Genomic DNA, 22412 nt, shown 5'->3' on the forward strand with positions numbered 1-22412 from the left:
ATCAGCACAGAGCCTGACGCGGGGCTCCAACCCATGAATCATGAGATCATGACCTGAGCTGAAGTCGGACACTTAACCGACTGAGCCACCCAGGCGCCCCACATTGATATTTTAAAGTAAACCTCATCACTTCTGTAAATTAGAAGTGGAAAGCTAATTATCATTTGCCAAAAATAGAAGAAGTAACCTTAAAAGTAAACACAGTGAAAAAAACAAAACTCTCTTATTAAGAAAATTCTAAACCAGCTGATGTTGCTTGCAAACATGTTGATCTGAGGCTGTCCTCTCTTTGTTAAAAAATAGCCTTAAAGACAGAGTAGCACCATACTGAGCCTGTCTCCTTTAGGCTAGCTGAAGGACTTTAACAGAATGAAAAAGGAACATCTCATTCATTCTGGAACTTGATGTTTCATGCTACATATGGACTGCCTAAAATTATCTCTGGTTCTGCCAGGAGTTCATGTCCTACTCTAAGGAATAGTTTAGGTTATGTTACCGTAGCAGATTAACTCTGGAATCTCAGTGGATTGTCACAACAAAGGTTCATTTATTCCTTTCTCATGCTACGTGTCCAGAGTGGAGTTGAGTGGGAGTGGAGGGCAGGCTCTACCCTACGCAGTCACTCTGCTTCCCAGGTGAGGGAGGCACCTGGCCAGTTACCACAGTAGAAGAAAGCTTATAGAGAGAGAACTCATCCCTGTGCTTGTCTACTTTGGCTTTGGAGTGATTTCCTCATTTCTCTCCTCAGCTCATTGGCCAGAACTAGTCTTCTAGCCTTGTCTGAATACGGGGCGGGGGTGGGGGGGCTGGGAAGTATAGGGGAGCACATGGGATATTTGGTGAGCATTGTTGTCTCTGCTCCATCAGTCTCTGCAGTATAGTGCTGGTCTAGATGCCTCTAGATGAGGAATGGATACAGCTGTTTTTATTTGTAGAAGGTAAAGATTATATATCAACTAGTTTGTCATACTGTTCATATTAAGCCAGTGAAGGTGGTCAGAAGTGTCAGATCATTCCCTGGTAATGATGTCTCCTTTCTTAAAGCTTCATCAAAGAACGGTCAAAAGTCAACGCAGTTCCTTTGAAGAATAAGAAGGCCTCCAGTTTCCATGAGTTTGCCCGGAATACCAGTGATGCTTGGGACATTGGCGATGATGAGGAAGAGGACTTTTCCTCCCCTTCTTTCCAAACTCTAAACTCAAAAGTTGCTCTGGCGACCGCAGCCCAAGTCCTAGAAAACCACAGCAAGCTGAGGGTGAAACCAGAACGCTCCCAGTCAACAACATCCGATGTTCCTGCCAGCTACAAGGTCATAAAGTCCAGCAGTGACGCTCAGCTGTCCAGAAATTCCAGTAAGTCCATCCTGCTCCCTTCCACAGCCTCACCCTTTTCAGCAGAGTGCACCTCAAATGAACAGTTTTTCTCTAGGGCATTACTCAGATCTTCCATTGAATGGTAAATGTGAAAGCTCAAGCCTGAGCCCAATGGGTCATAGACTCTGCCTGTTCTGCCCCCACACCTTGATGGCTACTTGGGGCTTCACTTGCTGACACCCCATTTTTGCCTGCCGTTTTGTTCTTCCTTTCCCTGTGATGGGGTCTAGAACTTTTGCTCTTTGGTTGCTTAACATTTCTTTGGGCCTGGTCAGGTTTAAGGTTATTGACTCATGTATGTAAAGTTGTTAGTGGCTGAATTTCACAAACGTGTGGCACTGTTATTTGGCCTGTTCGGCCCTGGGGAGCAGTCATTAGTAAGGTTGTTCCTTTCCTGTTCCTAAGGAATGGAGCAACATGTGCCCGGAGGCTCTGGGTCACAGCCTCAGGTTGGGGGCGGGGTGGGAGGAGACACGCCTTCTGTTTCTTTTTGGGAAACTGGCTTCTGCAAGTGGTTGAGGTAATGGTGGTTTTATCAGATGTTTGGGGTCTCTCAGTGTACCCTCTTAACTATCCATTGCTGTATGTAATTTTGCTCTAGAGGGTTTTACGGAAGCCAGTTATTCTGAGTCGGGGAGGGAAGTGTCATTATTCCAGTGAAAGTTAGAATGGCTGACTGGTAAAGGGCGAAGGGAAGTGGAAGAATGTCAGAGCCTGGCGTGTGTCCCGACTCATGCTCTAAGAGAACAACTTCTGCAGTTTCAGAATAAGCACGTGGTCATGAACTTAGGCTGTGAGGCTGTTAAAATGCCACAGTCACTTTCCATCGCCGATCGGGCTCCAGGTTCCACCTTCAGTGCCGTGCCCACGTGGGTGTTCGGTGTTGACTGACTGGCCGTAGCTATAGGCTGTTGGAAGTGTCTGTGTGCTGTGATTGAGGGTGTTAAAGGATCTCAAGTGTGAGGAAGCACCCCCCTCCCCGCCCCCATCCCTAGTAAAGGTGCAGCCCTCATACAGCCAGGACCGTCCAGAACATTCCCTTTATGAGGTCCCCTCCTGTGAACATCATGTGATATCATCGCTCTCAGGCCCCCAGTGTGTGGTCTGTGTTTCCTAGGCCCCATGTTACACTAGGCATCCCAGCCAAATACCCTGTGACTGTTGCTTCTGTAAACCTTCTAGTTGTGCATGTTGCTGAGTGCTCATCTTTTTTTTTTTTTTTCCAAGAGAGGATTTCTTTATTTTGTATTTAAAAAAAAATTTTTTTTAAGTTCATTTATTTTTGAGAGAGAGACAGAGCATGAACAGGGGAGGGGCAGAGAGAGAGGGAGACACAGAATCCAAAGCAGGCTCCAGGCTCTGAGCTGTCAGCACAGAGCCCGACGCGGGGCTCGAACTCACAAACCACGAGATCATGACCTGAGCCGACATTGGACACTTAACCAACTGAGCCACCCAGGCGCCCTGTCTTTCTTTATTTTTTGAAAAATGTTTATTTATTTTGAGAGAGAGAGAGAGCATGCATGCAAGCAGGGGAGGGGCAGAGAGAGAGGGAGAGAGAATCCCAAGCAGACTCCATGCTGTTAACACAGAGCCTGACATGAGGCTTGATCTCACAAACTGTGAGATTATGACCCGAGCCAAATGCTTAACCAGCTGAGCCACCCAGGAACCCCTCATCATTTAATTCTTGTTGTGAGTCCTGCCTTTTTTTTTTTTTTAATTTAATTTTTTATTTTTAAAAATTTACATCCAAATTAGTTAGCATATAGTGAAACAATGATTTCAGGAGTAGATTCCTTAATGCCCCTTACCCATTTAGCCCATTTTTTTTTTTTTAATGTTTATTTTTGAGAGAAGAGAGAACATGAGCGGGGAAGGGGCAGAGACAGTGGGATAGGATCTGAAGCAGGATCCGTGCTGACAGCACAGAGCCAGATGTGGGGCTTGAACACATGAACTTCGAGATCATGACCTGAGCCGAAGTCAGATGTTTAATTGACTGAGCCACTCAGGTTCCTTGTGACTCCTGCTTTTTAAGGCCCAGATAGATAAAAGAACATGAAATAGTTATGGAAGGACAGTCAGAATTTAAAACTGACTTTACTTTGGGGTAGTAAAATAAATAAGGATTTTGGAATCAGACAGACCTAAGGTGGCATCTCAGGTCTCACTAGCAAATCACTTTTAACCTCTCTGAGCTGTGGTTTCTTCATCTGTAAAGTAATAATTCCTACCATATGTTGCAAGAATCAAATGAGAGATCCTATGTAAATGTGACCAGCATGATGCCTTATACGTAGTAGGAGCTCAGGAAATGTCAGTCCTATACTGCGCGTTTCTCCTTCCTATCATCTGGGTTAGAAATGTCAAGAACCAGCCATGTGGTTCTGCTGGGGTCTGTGTTCCTGTTATTTCAGTCATATCCCAGCAGAATTAAAAGCTGGCTCACCTTGGTGGGAAATGTAGGAGCACAGAGGAACCCAAAACAGGGTTGCCTGGGGCCAGAGCCTCTCACCTGCTGTGCAGGGCACATTGATGGGCCAAGAACAACTTCGGGTTGCGCCGTGGATATTGATCCTCTCAGCCCTTGGGCCAGCTGCATGGGGCCTGGGGCTTCAGGCAAGCAGCCACCTGTTTTTATTACATGTGCCCTACTTACATGCCTAACCGACTGAGCCACTCAGGTTCCCTGTGACTCCTGCTTTTTAAGGCCCAGATAGCTACAGAATATGAAACAGTTATGAAAGGACAGTCAGAATTTAACTCACTGCTTATGTGCTCTGTGATGTGGAAAGGGAAGGCAAACACTACCTTAGACCGTGTTGCCCCCACATTCAATATTAGGCATGAAGACACATCCCAGGTTGGGGTAGAAAGGAAACATTTGATTTCCATCCAGAGTTGCCAAAACAGTTGTCACAGTTGCTACGGCCTCTGGAGTCTGTTAGCACATAAGATGCCTTGGGAGCCTGTGATAAAAATGCAGCCCTTCCCCCGGGCAGACGGTTTCCATCCCCTGGCTGCCCTCAGCGGGCGCCTTGGGGCGGCGTGCCAGCTGCTCGGACCCGGTTCTGGCGGAGGGGCCAGTACTGAACAGCCAGCTCAGGGTCCCTCCACGTCCATGCACTACATTGCCGCCTGTTCTCTTTCTCTTTCATTATCACAGGTGACACATGCCTGAGGAATCCACTCCACAAACAGCAGTCACTCCCTCTCCGACCCATCATCCCCCTGGTTGCCCGCATCTCGGACCAGAATGCTTCCGGGGCGCCCCCGATGACTGTCCGGGAGAAAACCCGCCTTGAAAAATTCCGTCAGCTTCTCTCCAGCCACAACACTGACTTAGGTGAGTCCCCATGAGCCCCGGGCAAGGTAGGACCTCTTGGTGACTGGAATTCTCAGAGACCTGGAAGCTATTGCTCTTTATTCTTCCTTCTTTTACTTTTCCAGCATCTCCTGATCTGGTGCCCATTGCAGTGACATGCAGGTATTAAGTCAGAAGTATGTTACTAGAAATTAGGGACCAAATTAGGTGGGACTGGATTCTGCGGCCCGTAGACCATAGTGTAGCTGTTCTGGCTTTGGTCTCCTCTGCCTCGAGGCAACTCTGACTCAAATCCACACCCACGGGTCTCTCTTTGCCCCCCCTGAGTCTGATCTCCGAGCTGACTGCATCACTACTGCAGAGCCGTGTCTTCGCCACTTTGCTGCTCAGGGCTGTTGTCTGGGGCTTTCTCCCCGTGCTTGTCGGTAGCCGCTGCTGCTGCTGCTGGTGGTGGTGGTCTTTCTTGAATGGTGGGAGGAATCAGGCAGTGCTGGCTCAGGGTTGTCTTAGGGCATTTGTGGGAAGGGCTAATCCAATCAAGCCGTTGTCCGTTTGCAGATGAACTGAGGAAGTGTAGCTGGCCGGGGGTTCCCAGGGAAGTTCGACCGATAACCTGGAGACTCCTGTCGGTGAGTTCTGCCCGCTGTGTAGAGAAGCGTGAGCCTCACACAGCCCTTCTTACCTGCTGAGGTTAGTGTGGGCACATTTATCTTACTGCATAGACTCCTCCAGTCCCACTGGGTGTGGCAGATCTGTGGGACTGTCATCTTATTTCTGCGCCTAAATAAACACATCCTTGCGAGTTATTCACGCACGTATAGAAGAGCACAGCTTTTCCCTGTTGGTGTATCCCCCCTTGCTCAACGCCAGGGAGAAAGAGCGTAGTGAGGTAGGGATCTCAGCACTTGTTTGGACAGGCTCCCACACTCCCCAGACTTCACTCTTTCCTCAGTAGGAATAACCAGAGTGGTGGAAAGTGACTCTGGCACTGTGAGGAGGTGAGACATGGGCCTCCCCCAGGAGCCTGCACCAGTCCCGCTCTCACTGAGGGCAGAGCACTGTGCCAGCCTCTGTGATAGGGACGCTCGGACTTCCTGAGCCTGTCACGTTCGTTCATTCATTCATTCATTCATCTAGCAAGGAATTATTGAGGGCCTGCTGTCTGCCAGGCATGGTGCCAGCAGCTGCGAGGATACACAACAATGAATGAAGCCTGGTCCCTGCTCTGCAGGCCCTGCCTGGGGAATGTATTACATAAATGTCTGCGAGAGGAAGTGACTCTTTCCTCAGTGTTCCCCACGAGTCCCGATCCTGCGGCCATGTAATCACTGCCTCCGCCACTTCTAATAAGTTTGAATGCCAATAAGAGTAGATTTGGTCGTGGTCTCCGGAACGGGAGCCGCACGAATTGAGAGTGGGCTCTAGACCAGGAGTGAGAAGGAAAGTTGGCCTGAAGCTTTGGCTAGGCGGGAGGCTGCTGCCAGAAGTTCCGTGTCTGCACGTTGTGGCTGCCCGTGTCACAGATTCCATTCAGCTTTCTAAGCTGGCAGTTCTGAATATTAGCGTGGAGAAGAATGTGTGACTGGCACAGACTTCCAAGGCACACCCCTGGGATGTGCCGTAGAGGTGGCCGTAGGGCTGGGATTCCCGGAAGTATCGCCTTGCACACACGCAGCCCTCCGGAGGCCCCCACTCGGGTCCAGTTCCCTCCCACTGACCTAGATCCATTGCTCTGCTGAGCCAGCTCCGGGGCGCTCACCAGCAGCACGCACTGCGACTACAGTGCAGGGCTGCGGGAGTGTGCACGTAACCCTGGGAAAGCTGGCCTGGCTTCATCTGCCCACATGTGGGTCTCATTGAAGGAGGAGAGAGCAGACGCTGGGCGGCCGGACCCAAAAAGGGAGGATTCTTGTGCTCTTGGCAGCTGTTCTTCCGCCCCTTTGACGGTTGCCAAGCCAATCCTTAGGCTAAAATAAAAATTAAGGACTCGTGCAACCAACGTGTGTCCCCGTCTAACCACGGTCCTGTCTGTAGGGCTATCTCCCAGCAAACACCGAGAGGAGGAAGTTGACCCTGCAGCGGAAGCGGGAGGAATATTTTGGCTTCATTGAGCAGTATTATGACTCTCGAAATGAGGAACATCACCAGGATACCTACCGACAGGTACAGTCGTCACCTTTTTGGTTGCGAATCATAATTGTCAGGTGTATCTCCTGGGAGAACTGTCATAGTGCAGGATTTCCGAGTCTTCAGGCTTTAGTATGCTGGTTAGGAATTAAATTTATTCCCGGAACTGCTTCCCCTGTTTCTAATGAGTAGCTCTGATTTTAGCCATTTTAAATAGAGTTTTTGTTTTTTTTGTGTTTTTTGGTTTTTTGGTTTTTTTTTTGCACTGATCAGTGGCATTGCTTCTCCAACTTCCACATGCATACAAATCATCCAGGGTCTTGGTAAAATCCCACCCAAGCGTTATGATAAGATGCAGATTCTGATTCAGTGGGTCTGGGTTGAGACCTTCACTTCTGACAAACTCCCAGGCGGTGTCAACACTACTGGTCCCAGGCCGCAAATAGTAAGGGTCCCCGGGCACAGAGTGAAAGAGAAGCTCACTCAGGAGTGGTCCAGTCCCTCTAGACTGTGTGACATTAGTATGTCCACCTGGCAGCTAGTGCCGTTTCAGCACCCATGTCGGCCCGTGTGTCTGCAGGAGCAGTAGTTACCAGCAGGCTCGGCAGGCAGTGTTCCACCACCCTCACGGTGGTCCCCACCGCCTGCCAAAAGAGGAGGGGAGGAAGAAGAGGGGCGAGGGGAAAAGCCCGGGTTGCTGGCAGCTGTCTTCAGGAAGCCTCAAGAGCCAAAGTAGCTTCTGCTGCTGTCGCCGCCACGGTCCTTGGGATCGATCGTTAAGGCTCGGAGAAATCCTGAAGCTGAAACCAGCTGTCGTGACCTCTTTGGTAACAGAAGTGAGGGCTTGGCAGTGACAGTTACTGAATGCCGGCTCCCTCTGGTTCCCAATCCAGTCACGTGTCTGCCACTTTCAGAGCTCTCTCCGCTCTTGGGAACTATTGATGAGTAAGACTCTGAAAGAGGGACGCACATTTTGATCATGCCTGTTGAGTAAGCACCAGCCCAGAGTGAAACAGACTCCAGGGCGATTCTCTTAGGCCGTGGGTTCCCTTAGGTCGTGAAGCCCGTTGCTGTTCGACATAAGTGGTTTATCTGCGGAGGTTTCCTCAGTTTCAGTAAGCTATTGCTGTCATGGAAACGTATTCCAGATGGACAGGCGGGCTTAATTAGACTCTTCTGGTATGTCCGTCAGTTCTTTCTGAAGATACTGTGCTGTCACTCTTACCCCTTTGATTCGCAGATCTTAAGAAAATAACTTCTCAAAAGAACAAACTGGCATTTGTGTTTTTAGACATGACTTCTCTTTTTCAGATTCACATCGACATTCCAAGGACAAATCCTCTCATTCCATTGTTCCAGCAGCCGCTTGTACAGGAGGTAAGGGAAGTACTTAACCGTTCTCGGCCCTTCTCCGCTCCATGCCTCCACAGCACCTGTTCTGCATGTGTGTGTCCTAGACCTCCCTCCGGCCGTGGGCAGGTGTGTGGCTAATCATGGGGGTACCTTCTGTTCGGATACGGAGCTGTGGTCCCTGCAGAGCTCTTTCTTGTGCATTCTCGTTTGTTCTCCTCGACAAATCTATGGGCCAGGTCACACTCTGAGAAGTTAAGGGACTTATCCGGGGCTTTAAAGCCACACTGGAACAGGATGAAGGCTAGAGCTCATACCTCAGAATTCCTAGTCCTGTGTTTGCTCTACTTTATCAAGCTGGGCTAGTGATGGTTTTTTTATTGTGGTAAGTGTGTGTACCATGAAATGTCCCATTTTAACCCTTTTTAAGTGCACAGTTCAGCGGCATCAAGTACATTCACACTGTGGTATGACTACCACCTGTCTTTATGACTTTTTTCGTCTGCCCAAACAGAAACTTTGTATCCATTAAATAATAATTCTGGGGGCGCCTTTTGGCTCAGTCAGTTGAGCGTCTGACTCTTGGTTTCAGCTCAGATCGTGATTCCAGGATCATGGGATCAAGCCCCATGTTGGGCTCCGTGCTGACATCAGGGAGCCTGCTGGGGATTTTCTCTCTCCTTCTGTCTCTGCCCCTCCCCTCCTCTCTCAAAATGAATAAACATTAAAAAAATAACAATAATTCTCCATCCCCAACAACCACCATCCTACTTTCTGTCTCTATGAGTTTGAATATTTCAGGTACTTCAGACAAGTAAGACCATATATTGTCGGTCCTTGCGTTACTGGCTTATTTCACTTGGCATGATAATATCTTCAGAGTTCATCTATGTTGTAACATGTGTCAGAATTTCCTTCCTCTTAAAACTGAATAATATTCGTTATATGTGTGTAACACATATTGTCCGTCTACTCTGTCCTCTGTCTGTGGACAGTTGGATTGCTTCCACTTTGGGTATTATGTCTGTTTGAGTCCCTGTTTTAAATCCTTCTGAGAATATACCCAGAAGTTGAAGTAGTCATGATATTGTGAAACCTGACAAGTCCACGAAACGCATAGAAGGTCTCAGTGGGACTGTTATCTTTTGACCCGAGCAGTAATTATAACCTCCTTGAGACTAGGGATTTCCTTAGCAGCTTCACGGTAGCTAGGACGCTGGGTGTAAGTGCTCTCTGAATCCTGTTTTCAGTTTTCCTTGGAATAGAGAGGGATGGTGGTAAAAATGCTCAAAATAATTTCTATTTGACTTTAGATTATATTCATAATTCTATTTAAATGCAGATCTCCACTGGTGGGATCCCTCATGACTTACCAGTAGCATTAAGAAGATTTGAAGGGCGTGGTGACAACATTATTTTAACTCTAAGATTCAGCTCAAAGGAAGCGGAAGACCCATTGAGGGTCCCTTTGTGCCTCCCATTGTTTCCCACGGCTCAGCCCTGCTTATGCTTTAACTTGGAGATGTTCAGATACTTCTCTTTTACCTGCGCGTGCTTACTGTAAACTTGGAGACAGGGAACGCAGTTTGTTTAACATGCTTCTAGTAGTAGAATCTGAATACAAAGAAGGGAATTCAAACTACATTCTTTCCATTTTGTCTTGAATCATCTTTGCTTCTAGCTGGCTATAGTCCTCTCACAGAGTATTACTTAAAATGCCGACCAAGGAGCAGAGAACTAAGCAACACAGAATACTGAAAGGCTTGCTTTGCATATCTGAAAGGTAACTTGAGAATTGACTACAGTAAGGCAGAATTACCCAAGTACAAGAGGTGCAAGAAAAACCTTCAGGGATTATCCTTTCCACTCTTCTCCACAAGGCAAGATTATCCCAGGTTGTTTTCTGTCATGAAGGTTCCACGGTCTCCCCTGGTAACCAGGCCTGGTGCCAGGCCATGTCTGTGGCATCTTCACTTGTACAGTGTGTGAGCACCTGCATTGTCCCATCCTTACCAAGCAGGGATTGTCACAGTTCTCCTGATTGTGAGCTGCTGGCCTCCATGCCCTTGGCCACTGTTGAAACCAGTCAGCGAGGATCTGTGTTTTCACGAGGAGCTGACAGTGTGGAGCAGAAGCCCTGGGATTTTCTCTTTCTTTCTGTCTCTGCCCCTCTGCTCCTCTCTCAGAACTAACAGAGACGTCCAGACAGACACAGGCCACAGGAGGCAGGCAGGAGCCCCTTGGGATCTTCCTGAACATGGTGGGTCTAGCCTGAGCTTGGGCTTGTGTTTCAAGGGAGGGAGGAAAGAATGTAAGAGGGCCCCCGTTAAAGTGTTGGGCCTAACCCATGTGAGGATGTCACGCCCTTCCCTCAGCCCCAGAGAGCAAGTGGGCAAGTCTAGTGGAGGCAGAGAGGCCAGCTTGCTTCCTGGTAGGGCTTGTTCTCACTGCCTGTAAGGGCAAGAGTGTTGACAATGGGCGTGTGTCTCATTTCCCTCTGCAGCTGGAAGGCAGACTCAACACGGGGGCTGGGACACATCCTTTATTGTGTCTCTAGATTCTCTACTTCTCTTCTGCGCTAGCTTACCAACTCCAAAACCATACAAGCATTTCCTTCCCGTTGTTCTCCCTGGGGGGGCTTTCTTCCTTGCACCTGACCTCTAAGAAGGCCTCTTCAGTCTGCCCCCAGAGCCCGTGTGTGTGCAGTGGAGGCCCTCTCATCTCCCGTGCCCCCCACACGTGGTCACCATCAGCTCTGCCGTCCCTCTGGTGTGGCTCGCAGAGACACGAGGCAGCCCAGTCAAAGCCAGTGTAAGGAACGTGTCGGACTGGCAGTTTTGGCCACCAGGATGAAGCCCAGGGATGAATAGTATCAGAGAAGACGGGGGGATAGCTGAGAGCCTAATGAAGGCAGAGGGAGTGTAGCTGAATGGGGCAGGACCAGACTCTGAAAAGGGACCCTAAACATCTTTTCCTTCTCCCCAGTCTAGGTCTCTGGTCTCTTGTGGCTAATATACTTAACCCCGGTGGCTTCCTCATGGAGGCCCAGGCTGATTTCTCTGTTCTTAAATTCCCAGCTGTAGGATTTGGTTTATTTGCTTTCCTTTCCCAGCAAATGTCTGGGTTGCATCCTGATACACACAATGACTTCCTGCGTTGATAGTTCTCAGTCAGGCTGGGCTAGGAGTAAATCTAGGTATAAGTTTTCCTCCGTCTCAGCGGGGAGAAAGGGGAGCGTGGTGGGGAAGGCGTTTCTACTCCACATCCTATGATGATAAAAAAAGGTGTCAAAAAGGTATCAGAACTTAGATGTTTTACCATCTTGCTTCTGGAAATCAAGAAATCGTTATCTACAAATGAGAGTGGGGTGGCCTGGGTTAGGGACATCGATAAGCAGACCTTTTCCTAAGCCCTTTGTGTCCCTGCCCTTCCCGTTTTCCTCATTTTATTTTATTTTTTAACATCCATTTATTTTAGAGAGAGAGAGAGAGAGAGAGAGAGAGAGAGAGAGAGCGCGTGCACAAGTGGGGGAGGGGCAGAGAGAGAGGGAGACACAGAACCCGTAGCAGGCTTTAGGCTCTGAGCTGTCAGCACAGAGCCCGACATGGGACTCGAACCCCCAAACCATGAGATCATGACCTGGGCTGAAATCAGATGCTTAACCGACTGAGCCCCCCAGGCCCCCCCCCCCCCATTTTCCCCATTTTCCCCATTTTATATCACAGTGGCTGGATATTGAAAAGAGAAACAAAGGCAAGAACTGTCTATCCACCCCTGCTTAAAAACAACCAGCATCTTAGAAACTTTCTGCATTTATAAACTTCCTTTGTCCCAGAGTAGCTTTAGAATTTTCCTAAAAATTTGGCAGCATCCCTGAGGCAAATTGTGACATAGGTAAATAGAGGGAGGGAGGGTATCCCTATGATTTAACAGTCCTGTCTTCTCTCTCCTTTTCCTAGATCTTCGAAAGAATTCTATTTATTTGGGCCATCCGACACCCTGCCAGTGGGTACGTCCAGGGAATTAATGACCTGGTCACTCCGTTCTTTGTCGTCTTCCTCTCAGAATATGTGGGTAAGAAGCATGAGTACCAAGCTGAACAAACTATTGCTCTTTCTTATCTGCGGTCTGTTTGTTTCTCCCAAGAGTGCAGCCAGTAGGCAAGTCTTGCTAAAAAAGAGGTAGTGGCCTTCGAATACACAGCTAAACCTGTCTGACAGCAGAAGCAGCCTGGAATTTATCTCTAGAGATGGCCACAGACGTCACCCAAAAAGGACCCACTTGGTTCCAGAATGACCAAATGGATACCTTTTTTGTTCTACCGTAAGCAGATGGTTTGATGCTTTATTTGAGGTCCTTTTAGGATTATATCGAACTCGTCTCAGACACAGGCCCTCATCGTGGAAGCTGGAGTTTTAGATTGTACACCAGGCCTCCACACTCCAGTTCACATGCTGTATGTTGGCAGTATGAAAGGTGCTGGCATCAGAATCAAGCGCACATTGGAGGTCCTGGAACAGGCCGAGGAGAGCTCCAGGACCTTGATTTCTCCCCTCCTCCTGCTCCTCTAATCCCACTGGGTTCTTGTCACTTTGGATAGGGTGATTGGATACCGTGGTGGCAGTTAGGTTTTCTTACAGCTCCAGCCTCCTCCTCTGGCCAGGCCTGAATTGGGCAGAGTCTTAAAAGGGGTTGAGGATCCTCCCCTTCTCCTTTTGATTTCTTTATCCGCTTGTGCTTAGAGACTCCCAAGAAAACCCATGTGTCATGTGTGTTTGCTCAGGCAGTTAAGGAGAAGCTCATGTGGAAATCAGAATGTTGGAGGGGGTCTCAGAACATCATCCATCTATCCTCTCATTTCACCAATGGGTTGTGAGATGCCCTGTCTCCTTGTTGATGGCAGAGCAAAGACTAGAAGCCTTTCTGTAGGCGCTGGAGGTGGTGGGTTATTGTGGGTGTTGGAGGAAGCCGGTGTGGGAGAGGAAGAGGGTAATGAGAAGTAGACCAGAGTGGAGCCCCTTGGAGGGTAAGGGCATGAAACTATCTCACTTGATCCATCCCGTTCATTGTTTTCTCATAGGGCTCAATGGATGGTGTTTTGGTCTTTTATGGGGCAGTTTCCGAAAAGTAAGACAACTAAATGACACCATCCCCCATTCCCTTTATTGGCAGCAAGCTGAGCAGGACTGGGAGGAAGGTCTCTCTTGCCCACTCTATCTGGGGGTCCTAAGCAAAAGAAAGATTAGTTAAAATGTAGCTACGGGGGCGCCTGGGTGGCTCAGTCAGTTAAGCGGCCGACTTCGGCTCAGGTCATGATCTTGCGGTCCGTGAGTTCGAGCCCCGCGTCGGGCTCTGTGCTGACAGCTCAGAGCCTGGAGCCTGCTTCCGATTCTGTGTCTCCTTCTCTCTGACCCTCCCCCATTCATACTCTGTCCTCTCTCTGTCTCAAAAATAAATAAACATTAAAAAAAAAAATGTAGCTACAAAAAGCAGATAGGTAATGCTTTTGCTAGAGGACTTTTCATTTTCCCTTTCACATTAATGGGTCAGCTTTCGGAGGCAGCTTAATTCTGTGTGTTTAACTTTATTAAGAGCAGTGCAGCTAATCTGTTGGGATTTGGGGGTTGCTTCCTTGCAATAGTACTCTTCTAAAACACTATTAAAGGATGAGCCTAAGAAGGTAGTAATCCGTTCACTAATCTACATTTGAAGTGTAAATGCTGGCGTGGAATCTCGGTAACAGTATCATGCCAGTTACAAATAACCCTCAGCAGCTGCAGTCTCTAATTGGATATTTAATTATCTCGTTAGCTGCCATTTATATTGTATGCCAGATTTTCCTTTCCTTTCTGTAGGCACAGCTCTGTTGGTCCCACCAAGTGCTGTGCCTTTCTTTGATAGATATGCCAGCATTCTGATCTTGGTATTGGCAGCCGCACCTGCTGACCCACGGCGTTTATGCACTAAAGCGTGGGCTTCTCCACCCTTCCTTGGAGGAAGTCTTGGCAAGGCCATGCCCAGTTTTACTGCTGCAACAGACTTTAGAAAGGTCTTGGTACCTCCTCCTAGACTGAGGAAGGTGGGCCCATTCTTTTTTTTTTTTTTTTTTTTTATGAAAACTTTTGTTAGGTTAAGTTTCAAACAGATGTAACAGTAGAAAAAATCATGCCATAAATCTCCATATAGCTCTCACCCAGCTTTCCCAGCCAGGCTTGTTTTACCTATCCCTCTATCCGTTCTCTTCATCCTTTTCTCTTTGTGAATTATTGGGAAGCAATTAGACATCATATCATTTCATCCATAGATATTTCTATGTGTAGCTCTAGAGGACAGTGATTAAAGAAACTCACAGCCATAATGCAGTTATTACATCTAAAAAGTTGTAATAGCTCCATAGTATAATCTCATATATAATCAACATACACGTTTTTCTGATTCTTGTAAATATATTTAATAGTTTGTTTGAATCGGGGTACAGATTGGGTCCACACATTCTAATTGGTTGATGTGTCTCTTAAATCTCTCTTATTCCATCAGTTCCCATCCCTCTTTTTTTCCTTAGGAGTTTGTAGCTTTAGCCCTTGTTTTTCTGGTTTTCAGCTTAGGGCTTTACCACGCCAACCAGGGATAACACCCTGATTCTTAAAGCACTTTACCATTTTGCAAAGCACTGTGGCCTACCAGATTTCATTTAGTAGGCCCCAGTATCTCTTTAAGGTAGATGCACAACTCACTTTACAGGGAGAAATCCCAGGCTCAAGGATTTAATAAGCTTTCCAGACTCAGACCTAGGTCTTTTGACCTTAATACCTGTCCTCTTAATATGACTTGCTGCTGTTTCAACTTAGATCCCTGTTTTCAGACTTCTAATGGCTCCCTCTACTCCATTCTCTATTCCAAAGCAGGCAGTACGTTTCTTACTGCTCCTTGCCTTTAAAAAAAAAAAAAAAAAAAAAAAAAAATTGCGGTACAAAGTACATACTCATTGAAAAAAATCAAAACAGTATAGAAATGCTGTTACCTCCCTTACTTCCCACTCTGATCTGGTGTATATTCTTCTAGACCTTTCCCTGTGTGTACTGCACATACTATTTTTCTTTATTGTGTTGAGAAAAAAATGGGTTTAAACTATTCATACTTTTCTTTCTTTTAAAGATTTTATTTGGGGGAGGTGCTTGGCTGGCTCAATGATAGAGTGTATGACTCTTGGTCTTAGGGTCAGGAGTTTGGGTCCCGTGTTGGGCATGGAGCCTACTTAAAATTTAAAAAAATTGCTTGTAAAGATTTTATTCTTAAGTAATCTCTACACCCAATGGGCTCGAACTCACAGCCCTGCGATCAAGAGTCGCAAGCTCTACCAACTGAGCCAGCCCAGTGCTTCAACTATCCATAGTTTTCTTTTCTTTTTTTATTTTTTATTAAAAAAAATTTTTTTTAATATTTATTTATTTTTGAGAGAGCGAAAGAGAGAAACAAAGCATGACCAGGAAAGAGGCAGAGAGAGAGGGGGAAGAGAATCTGAAGCAGGCTCCAGGCTCTGAGCTGTCAGTACAGAGCCCAATGCGGGGCTCAAACTCACAAACTGCAAGATCATGACCTGAGCTGAAGTTGGACGCTTAACCAGCTAAGGCACCCAGGTGCCCAACTATCCATAGTTTTCTATATCTTGTTTGTCTTCATTAAAAAAAAAAAAAAAAAAAAAAAAATCACGGCCAGCTTTCCAAGTCTGGACATACAGATCTACCTTATCATTTTCAGCAATGACATTTGTTCCCCTAATAAGGCTTTACTACAGTTTGTTTATTTAACGATTCCTCTATTGAAGGACATTTAAGTTGTCTACAGTTTTTAGCTATTATAAATAATATACCTATTTTGAATATCCTTATATATATTTTCTTGTGCATTTGTGTTAAACTACGTATTTCTCCTGGGGTGCCTGGCTGGCTCAGTTAGATGAGCGTGTAGCTCTTTATCTCAGGGTTATGAGTTCAAGCTCCACGTTGGATATAGATTACTTAAAAATCTTAAAAATAAATAAATAAACAAGCAAAAAACAAACCTTATTTCTCTGAAAGAGAGCCCCAGAAGTGAAATTGCTAGTCCTAAGAGCATGCCAAATAGGTACTTCTTTTTTTTATTTTTTACTTATTTATTTTTAATATTTATCTATTTTTGAGAGACAGAGAGAGCATGAGTGGGGGAGGGGCAGAGAGAGGAGACACAGAATCGGAAGCAGGCTCCAGGCCCCGAGCTGTCAGTACAGAGCCCAACCAACATGAGGCTTGAACTCACAAACTGTGAGATCATGAACTGAGCCTAAATTGGATGCTTAACCAACTGGGCCACCCAGGCGTCCTTAGGTACTTTTAAATTACACGTCTAAATTCTAAGTTTGTACCAGTTTATACTCCAGCCACTAGCGTGGGGTGCACTTTTCTTCATATCCTTAGCAGAACTAGATATCCTAATCTAATTCTATTTCACCAATCTGGCAAATAAACCATGGTTTGTGTTTGTTTTTGTTCCGCTTGTTCGTGAGTGAGGTTGTTTATCTTTTCTTCTGTGTACATATTAGCATTTGTTTCTTGGGGATCTGCTTGTTCAGATCCTTTGCCACTTTTTCCTGTTGGATTGTTGGTCTTGTGTAAAAACTTTTGTAGATTAGATATATTCCTCCTTTACCTGGTATGTGTTAAAAATAGTGGGCTATACCACACAAAATTGCTAGTATTCAACCATTTTTGACCCCCCACTGCCAAATGAGAATTTTATATGGTTCAGCCTAATATTGTTTTTCTCCCAGACTATCATTTGTCTTTTAACTTTGTTGATTGTGTCTCCTTATGTAGAACATCCTGATTTTTATGTAGTCAAATCTGCCCGTTTGACAGGTGTTTATTGAGCTCCTGCTGCCTGCCAGGGGATAGAGAGGCTAAAATGACAGAGGTGGGCCCTGCCCTCTAGTGGAGGGGCTCGCAAACAACAAGTAAACCAGTCCTGGCAAATGGTGCTGAGGTCGCGAAGGAGACCACTAGTTTGGGGGTTTGGTATCTTGCTTAGGAAGTCTTTCCTTCCCCACCTCAAAATTATGAAAATACTCTCTCCTGTTTTCTTCTAATACTCTTGTGGGTTTGTTTTTACATTTAGCTCTTTAAATTTCATTATTAATTTGTTTTCCTGAATGGTGAGGGTTGAGATTAAAGTTCCTGTGCAACTGAATGGTTCATTGTTTCAAACACCATTTATAAATAATGCATCCTTTCTTCACTGGTGTGAAATCCCTCTTGGTAATACAACATAAATTCCTTTATTTACATGGTTCTCCTTCTTTATTCTGTTCCACTTATTTCCATTTCGATGCCAACAGCACACAGTTGGGGTTTTGAGCTTTGTAGTGTGTTTTGTCATTATTCCAGGGCCAGTCCCTTTCACCACCTTTCTTAAAAACTTGGTTTGGCTCTTCTTCCATGTGAACTTTAATTTATTTTCATGTTTCTACCTTCCTTTCTAAATTTTATTTTAATTTTTATTATTTAAAAAAAATGTTTATTTATTTGTTTTTGAGACACAGAGAGTGCGAGAGCAGGGGAGGAGCAGAGAGAGAAAGGGAGAGAGAGAATCCCAAGCAGGCTCCGTGATGTCGGCACAGAGCCTGATGTGGGGCTCGATCTCATGAACCATGAGATCATGACCTGAGCCGAAACCAAGAACGGAACATTCCGTCAACTGAGCCACCCAGGTGCCCCTCTAAATTTTATTTTAAATTCCAGTATAAGGTCGCCTGGGTGGCTCAGTCGGTTAAGCATCTGACTTCGGCTCAGGTCATGATCTCACGATTTGTGAGTTTGAGGCCCATGGCGGGCTCTGAGCCGACCGCTCAGAGCCTGGAGCCTCCTTCGGATTCTGTGTCTCCCCCTCTCTCTGCCCCTCCCATGCTCATGCTCTGCCTGTCTCTGTCTCTCAATCATAAATAAGTGTTAAAAAATACATTAAAAAATTCCAGTATAGTTAGCAGTTACATTAGTTTCAGGTGTACGATATAGCGATTCAACACTTCCATACAACACCTGGTACTCATCATGACACGTGCTCCCTTAATCCCCGTCACCTGTCTCACCCATCCTCCCCACCATGTCTCCTCTGGTAACCAGCAGTTTGTTCTCTACAGTTAAGAGTCCGTTTCTTGGTTTGCCTTTCTCTCTTTTTTTCCCCTTTGCTCATTTGTTTTGTTTCTTAAATTCCACGTACGAGTGAAATCATACAGTGTTTGTTTTTTCCTGACTGACTTATTTCACTTAGCATAATCACACTGGCTCCATCCGTGTCATTGCAAATGGCAAGATTTCATTCTTTTTTTTTTTTTTTATGGCCGAATAATATTCCATTGTGTGTATACACCACTTCTTTATTCATTCATCAGTTGATGGACACTTGGGCTTCCATATCTTGGCTATTGTAAACAATGCTGCTATAAACATGATGATGCACGTATCCCTTTGAATTAGTGTTTTTGTGTTTTTTTGGTGAATACCGAGTAGTCCAATTGCTGGATCATAGGGTAGTTCTATTTTTAACCTTCTGAGGAACCTTCATACCGTCTTCCACGGTGGCTGCACCGGTTTGCGTTCCCACCAACAGAGCGCGAGGGTTCCTTTTTCTCCACATCCTTGCCAACACTTGCTGTCTCTTGTGTTTTCGGTTTTAGCCATTCTGACAGGTGTGAGGTGGTATCTCATTGCAGTTTTGATTTGCATTTTCCTGGTGGTGAATGATGTAGAGCATTTTTCATGTGTTTATTGGCCATTTGGATGTCTTCTTTGGTGAAATGTCCACTCATTTCTTCTGTCCGCTACATGAACTTTAGAATCAACCTGCCAAATTCAGGCAGTGGGAACCTTTTAGAATCTTTACTGGAGTTACAGTGAGTTTATAAATTAAGTTTTGTGGGCTTTTTTATTGTAGTGGCTTTATTGAGATGTAATTCATATACCATACAATTCACCCACTAAAATGTACAGTTCAGTAGTTTTTAGTTTACGGAGTTGTGTAACCATCACTACAATCAATTGAGAACATTTTCATAACCCCCCAAAAGAGAGCCTGTATCCCTTAGCCATCACCCTTAAGCTTCCCATCCCCTCTACCCCTAATTAGTTACTAATCGACTTTCTGTCTTTATGGGTTTGCCTTTCCTGGACATTTCATGTAAATGGAATCTTACAGTGTGTGGTCTTTTGTGCCTAGTTTCTTTCACTTAGCATGTTTTCGAGATTCATCCATGTTGTAGCATCTGTCTGTACCTCATTCTTTTTTTTGGTCAAATACAAATATCCATTGTGTGGATATGCCACGTTTTATTTATGTATTCACCAGTTGATGGATATAAGTTACGTTTTAAAGAAATAAGGCATTCAGACTTCTCCCCAGCCTCAAGGTCGTCTTGAACAGAGATACAATATTGTTTATGACCTTTAAGAATAATTCTTGGGGTGCCTGGCTGGCTCAGTCAGTAGAGCAAGTGACTCTTTGGGGTGGTGAGTTCAAGCCCCACGATGGGCATAGAGCTTATATTAAAAAAAAAAAAAGGGGGGGGCGCCTGGGTGGCTCCGTCGGTTGGGCGTCCGACTTCGGCTCAGGTCATGATCTCGCGGTCCGTGAGTTCGATCCTCGCGTCGGGCTCTGTGCTGACAGCTCGGAGCCTGGAGCCTGTTTCAGATTCTGTGTCTCCCTCTCTGTCTGCCCCTCCCCTGTTCATGTTCTGTCTCTCTCTGTCTCAAAAATAAATAAACATTAAAATAATAATAATAATTCTCTTGTTTAGGTAATGATGCTTCTTTCCTCCCCTTCTCTAATGGTGTTGTGTCCTAATAAGGCAGCTACTGTAAAAGTCTTTTGCTATGACACCCCTGCTTCAGGAGGCCTCAGGTATCTTTCACCTGTGGGATAAGCCAGGCTCTTGCCTTTGTCATCCTGGGCAGGTGCCACCAGGCAGCCTTGGCCCACTGCCCCATCTCCCTGAACCATAGCTTGAAGGGTCTGCTCTATCAGAGTCTCTCTCCTTTCTCGTCCCCTATTTGCACTCCGTCATGTCTATAAAGTAGCACCTGAGCTTGCTTCGTGGTATGTCATGTTTGTTGTAAGAAGAGTTAAAAACGGAGATCCAGTGACTCCCTCTGAGTTGATAGAGAAGCTGTCTATAGCTAGCCTGGCCCCCACGCAGCTTCTTTATCTGCTGAAGACAGCTGCTCACATAGAAGCTTATCTCTGGATAAGCCAGCTGTGTCTGGGCCCAGGGTGACAGTGCTAAAGGAGATCTAGTCTCTGGCCTGTGGTCCCTGAGACTGCAGAATACCTGTAAACTCTCATCCACAAGAACGTTTGCGCTTACACAATATTATTGATCTAGCCCCAAACATATTAAGGTCCACCATACCTGCTAGTGTGGTCCTCATCAAAACAAACTGCTTACTGGCAACTTTTGGGTGATGCATATGAAAAAATCCTGTAGAAGAGCTGAGCTCATGACCCGTCTTGTTTCCAAAGGCGGAGTGGTATCTGTCTGGTGGTTTCCATCAGTACAAAATGAAACCCTCGGTATCGAAAGCTCTCCCTCTTCTCGTCTGCATGAAGCAGCATAGTACGATTTTCATTTCAAGTTCTACTTGAAGCGTGATGTTTTCAGAAGCGTCATGGCGATGGACTCCCAGAAGGGAAGTCTTTCCCAGACCTCTGACTTACGAGTCCCGGCCCCTGTGTGACATTTCCACTTGGATGCGTCGTAGATGATCAGTTAGGGCTAGCTTGGCTATGTGTGACTGGGAACCCCAAATAATAGGATCTTAAGCAAGATAGGAAAGCTTATTTAATTTCTCTCATATAAAAAGACGAGAGGTCGGGTGCCTGGGTGGCTCAGTCGGTTGAGCGTCCGGCTTCGGCTCAGGTCATGATCTCACAGTTTGTGGGTTCGAGCCCCACATTGGGCTCTATGCTGACAGCTTAGAGCCTGGAGCTGACTTTGAATTCTGTGTCTCCCTCTGTCTCTGCTCCTCCCTTGCTCATGCTCTGTCTCTCTCTCTCTCCTTCAAAAATAAATAAAAACATTAAAAAAACATTAAAAAAAAAAAAAAAGACTGGTAAATAGTCCAGGGCTTGTATCTTAGGGCTTAGCCTGCCCTAAGATATGAGGGACCCAGGCTCCTCACTCTTGTTCTTCCGTTTTCAGCATGCGGTTTCCTTCTTGTGATCCAATATAGCTACTTGTGCTCCAGCCATCACGTCTGTATTCCATCCAGTACGGAGAAGGAAGGGAAGAAAGGGAATACTCTTTCCATTTAAGGACACTTCCCAAAGTTGTATATGGTGCTTAGGTTTGAATCTCTTTTGTCTACACTTGGTCATGTGAGCAAAGCTGGCCAGAAAACAGTCTGTATCCCAGGTGGCCAGTACTCTTTAGGGGTCCCTTCACCAAGACGTAAAAGGGAACAGTTATTTGGGGACAGCCTGCAATTTTTGCTACCCCTAGGCTCCTCACACTCCGTGTTTTACCGACTCCTTCTCTCCCCGGACCCAGCCACTCTTTTCTCACAGTCGGCAGACTTTTTTGACTCTTCAGTCAGAAGTGCTAAGAATTGTGCGTGAGTCTCACCCTTCTCTGTCTAATCATTTACAAGCCTCTGATGATTTTATGTCCTAAACGTTTCTTGCATGTGCCTTGCTCTCCGTTCTTCTGTGACTGCCCTGGGTCAGACCTGGGTTGCTGAAATGGCCACGTGTATTTCCCCTTCTCTGCTTTTATCCCCTTTCAAGTCCATCTTACACACCATTCAAATACAGACTTGCCCATGCGGCTTCTCTACTTAAAGCTCTCCAGTAACATCCCCTCACGTACAGGTTCAAATGTGTCCAGGTTTCCTAGCTTGTGCAAGGTCCTGTGGGATTTGCTCCCTCCCACACCCCTTAAACTCAGCCGCCCCAAATTGACATTTTTAATCTAAAGCCTGTCCTGCACCATGCCCTTCTTCTCCCTTGGGCTAATCTTTGTGCCTCCTTTACAAAGGAAGCCTGCCCTCACCCTCGCCTTGCCCCCGCCCCCACAACAGTGCTGTGTCCCTAACCCCCGTACGTTTCTTCTATAGCACTTCATCATGCTGGTTGTTGTTTGTATTGTCCTCCTGCCCTCTGCCACCAGATTATATGATTCTTTAAGACTAGAGGCTATTTTAAATATCTTA

The 22412-nt window shown here is 46.1% G+C and overlaps 1 protein-coding gene across 2 annotated transcripts in view; it reads left to right on the top strand.

Moving 5' to 3' along the window:
• Positions 1-22412, top strand: part of TBC1D22B (TBC1 domain family member 22B) — an 80472-nt gene that overhangs the window by 26976 nt on the left and 31084 nt on the right. For both annotated transcript variants that reach the window (XM_060615366.3, XM_060615367.3), the window contains exons 3-8: positions 1045-1352; positions 4543-4722; positions 5260-5330; positions 6736-6864; positions 8140-8205; positions 12138-12252. In XM_060615366.3, the coding sequence (XP_060471349.1) occupies positions 1045-1352; positions 4543-4722; positions 5260-5330; positions 6736-6864; positions 8140-8205; positions 12138-12252 (869 nt within the window). The remainder of the gene's footprint in view (positions 1-1044; positions 1353-4542; positions 4723-5259; positions 5331-6735; positions 6865-8139; positions 8206-12137; positions 12253-22412) is intronic.

Source organism: Panthera onca, chromosome B2 (genome assembly GCF_046562875.1).
Source record: "Panthera onca isolate mPanOnc1 chromosome B2, mPanOnc1 haplotype 2, whole genome shotgun sequence".
Lineage (NCBI taxonomy): Eukaryota > Metazoa > Chordata > Mammalia > Carnivora > Felidae > Panthera > Panthera onca.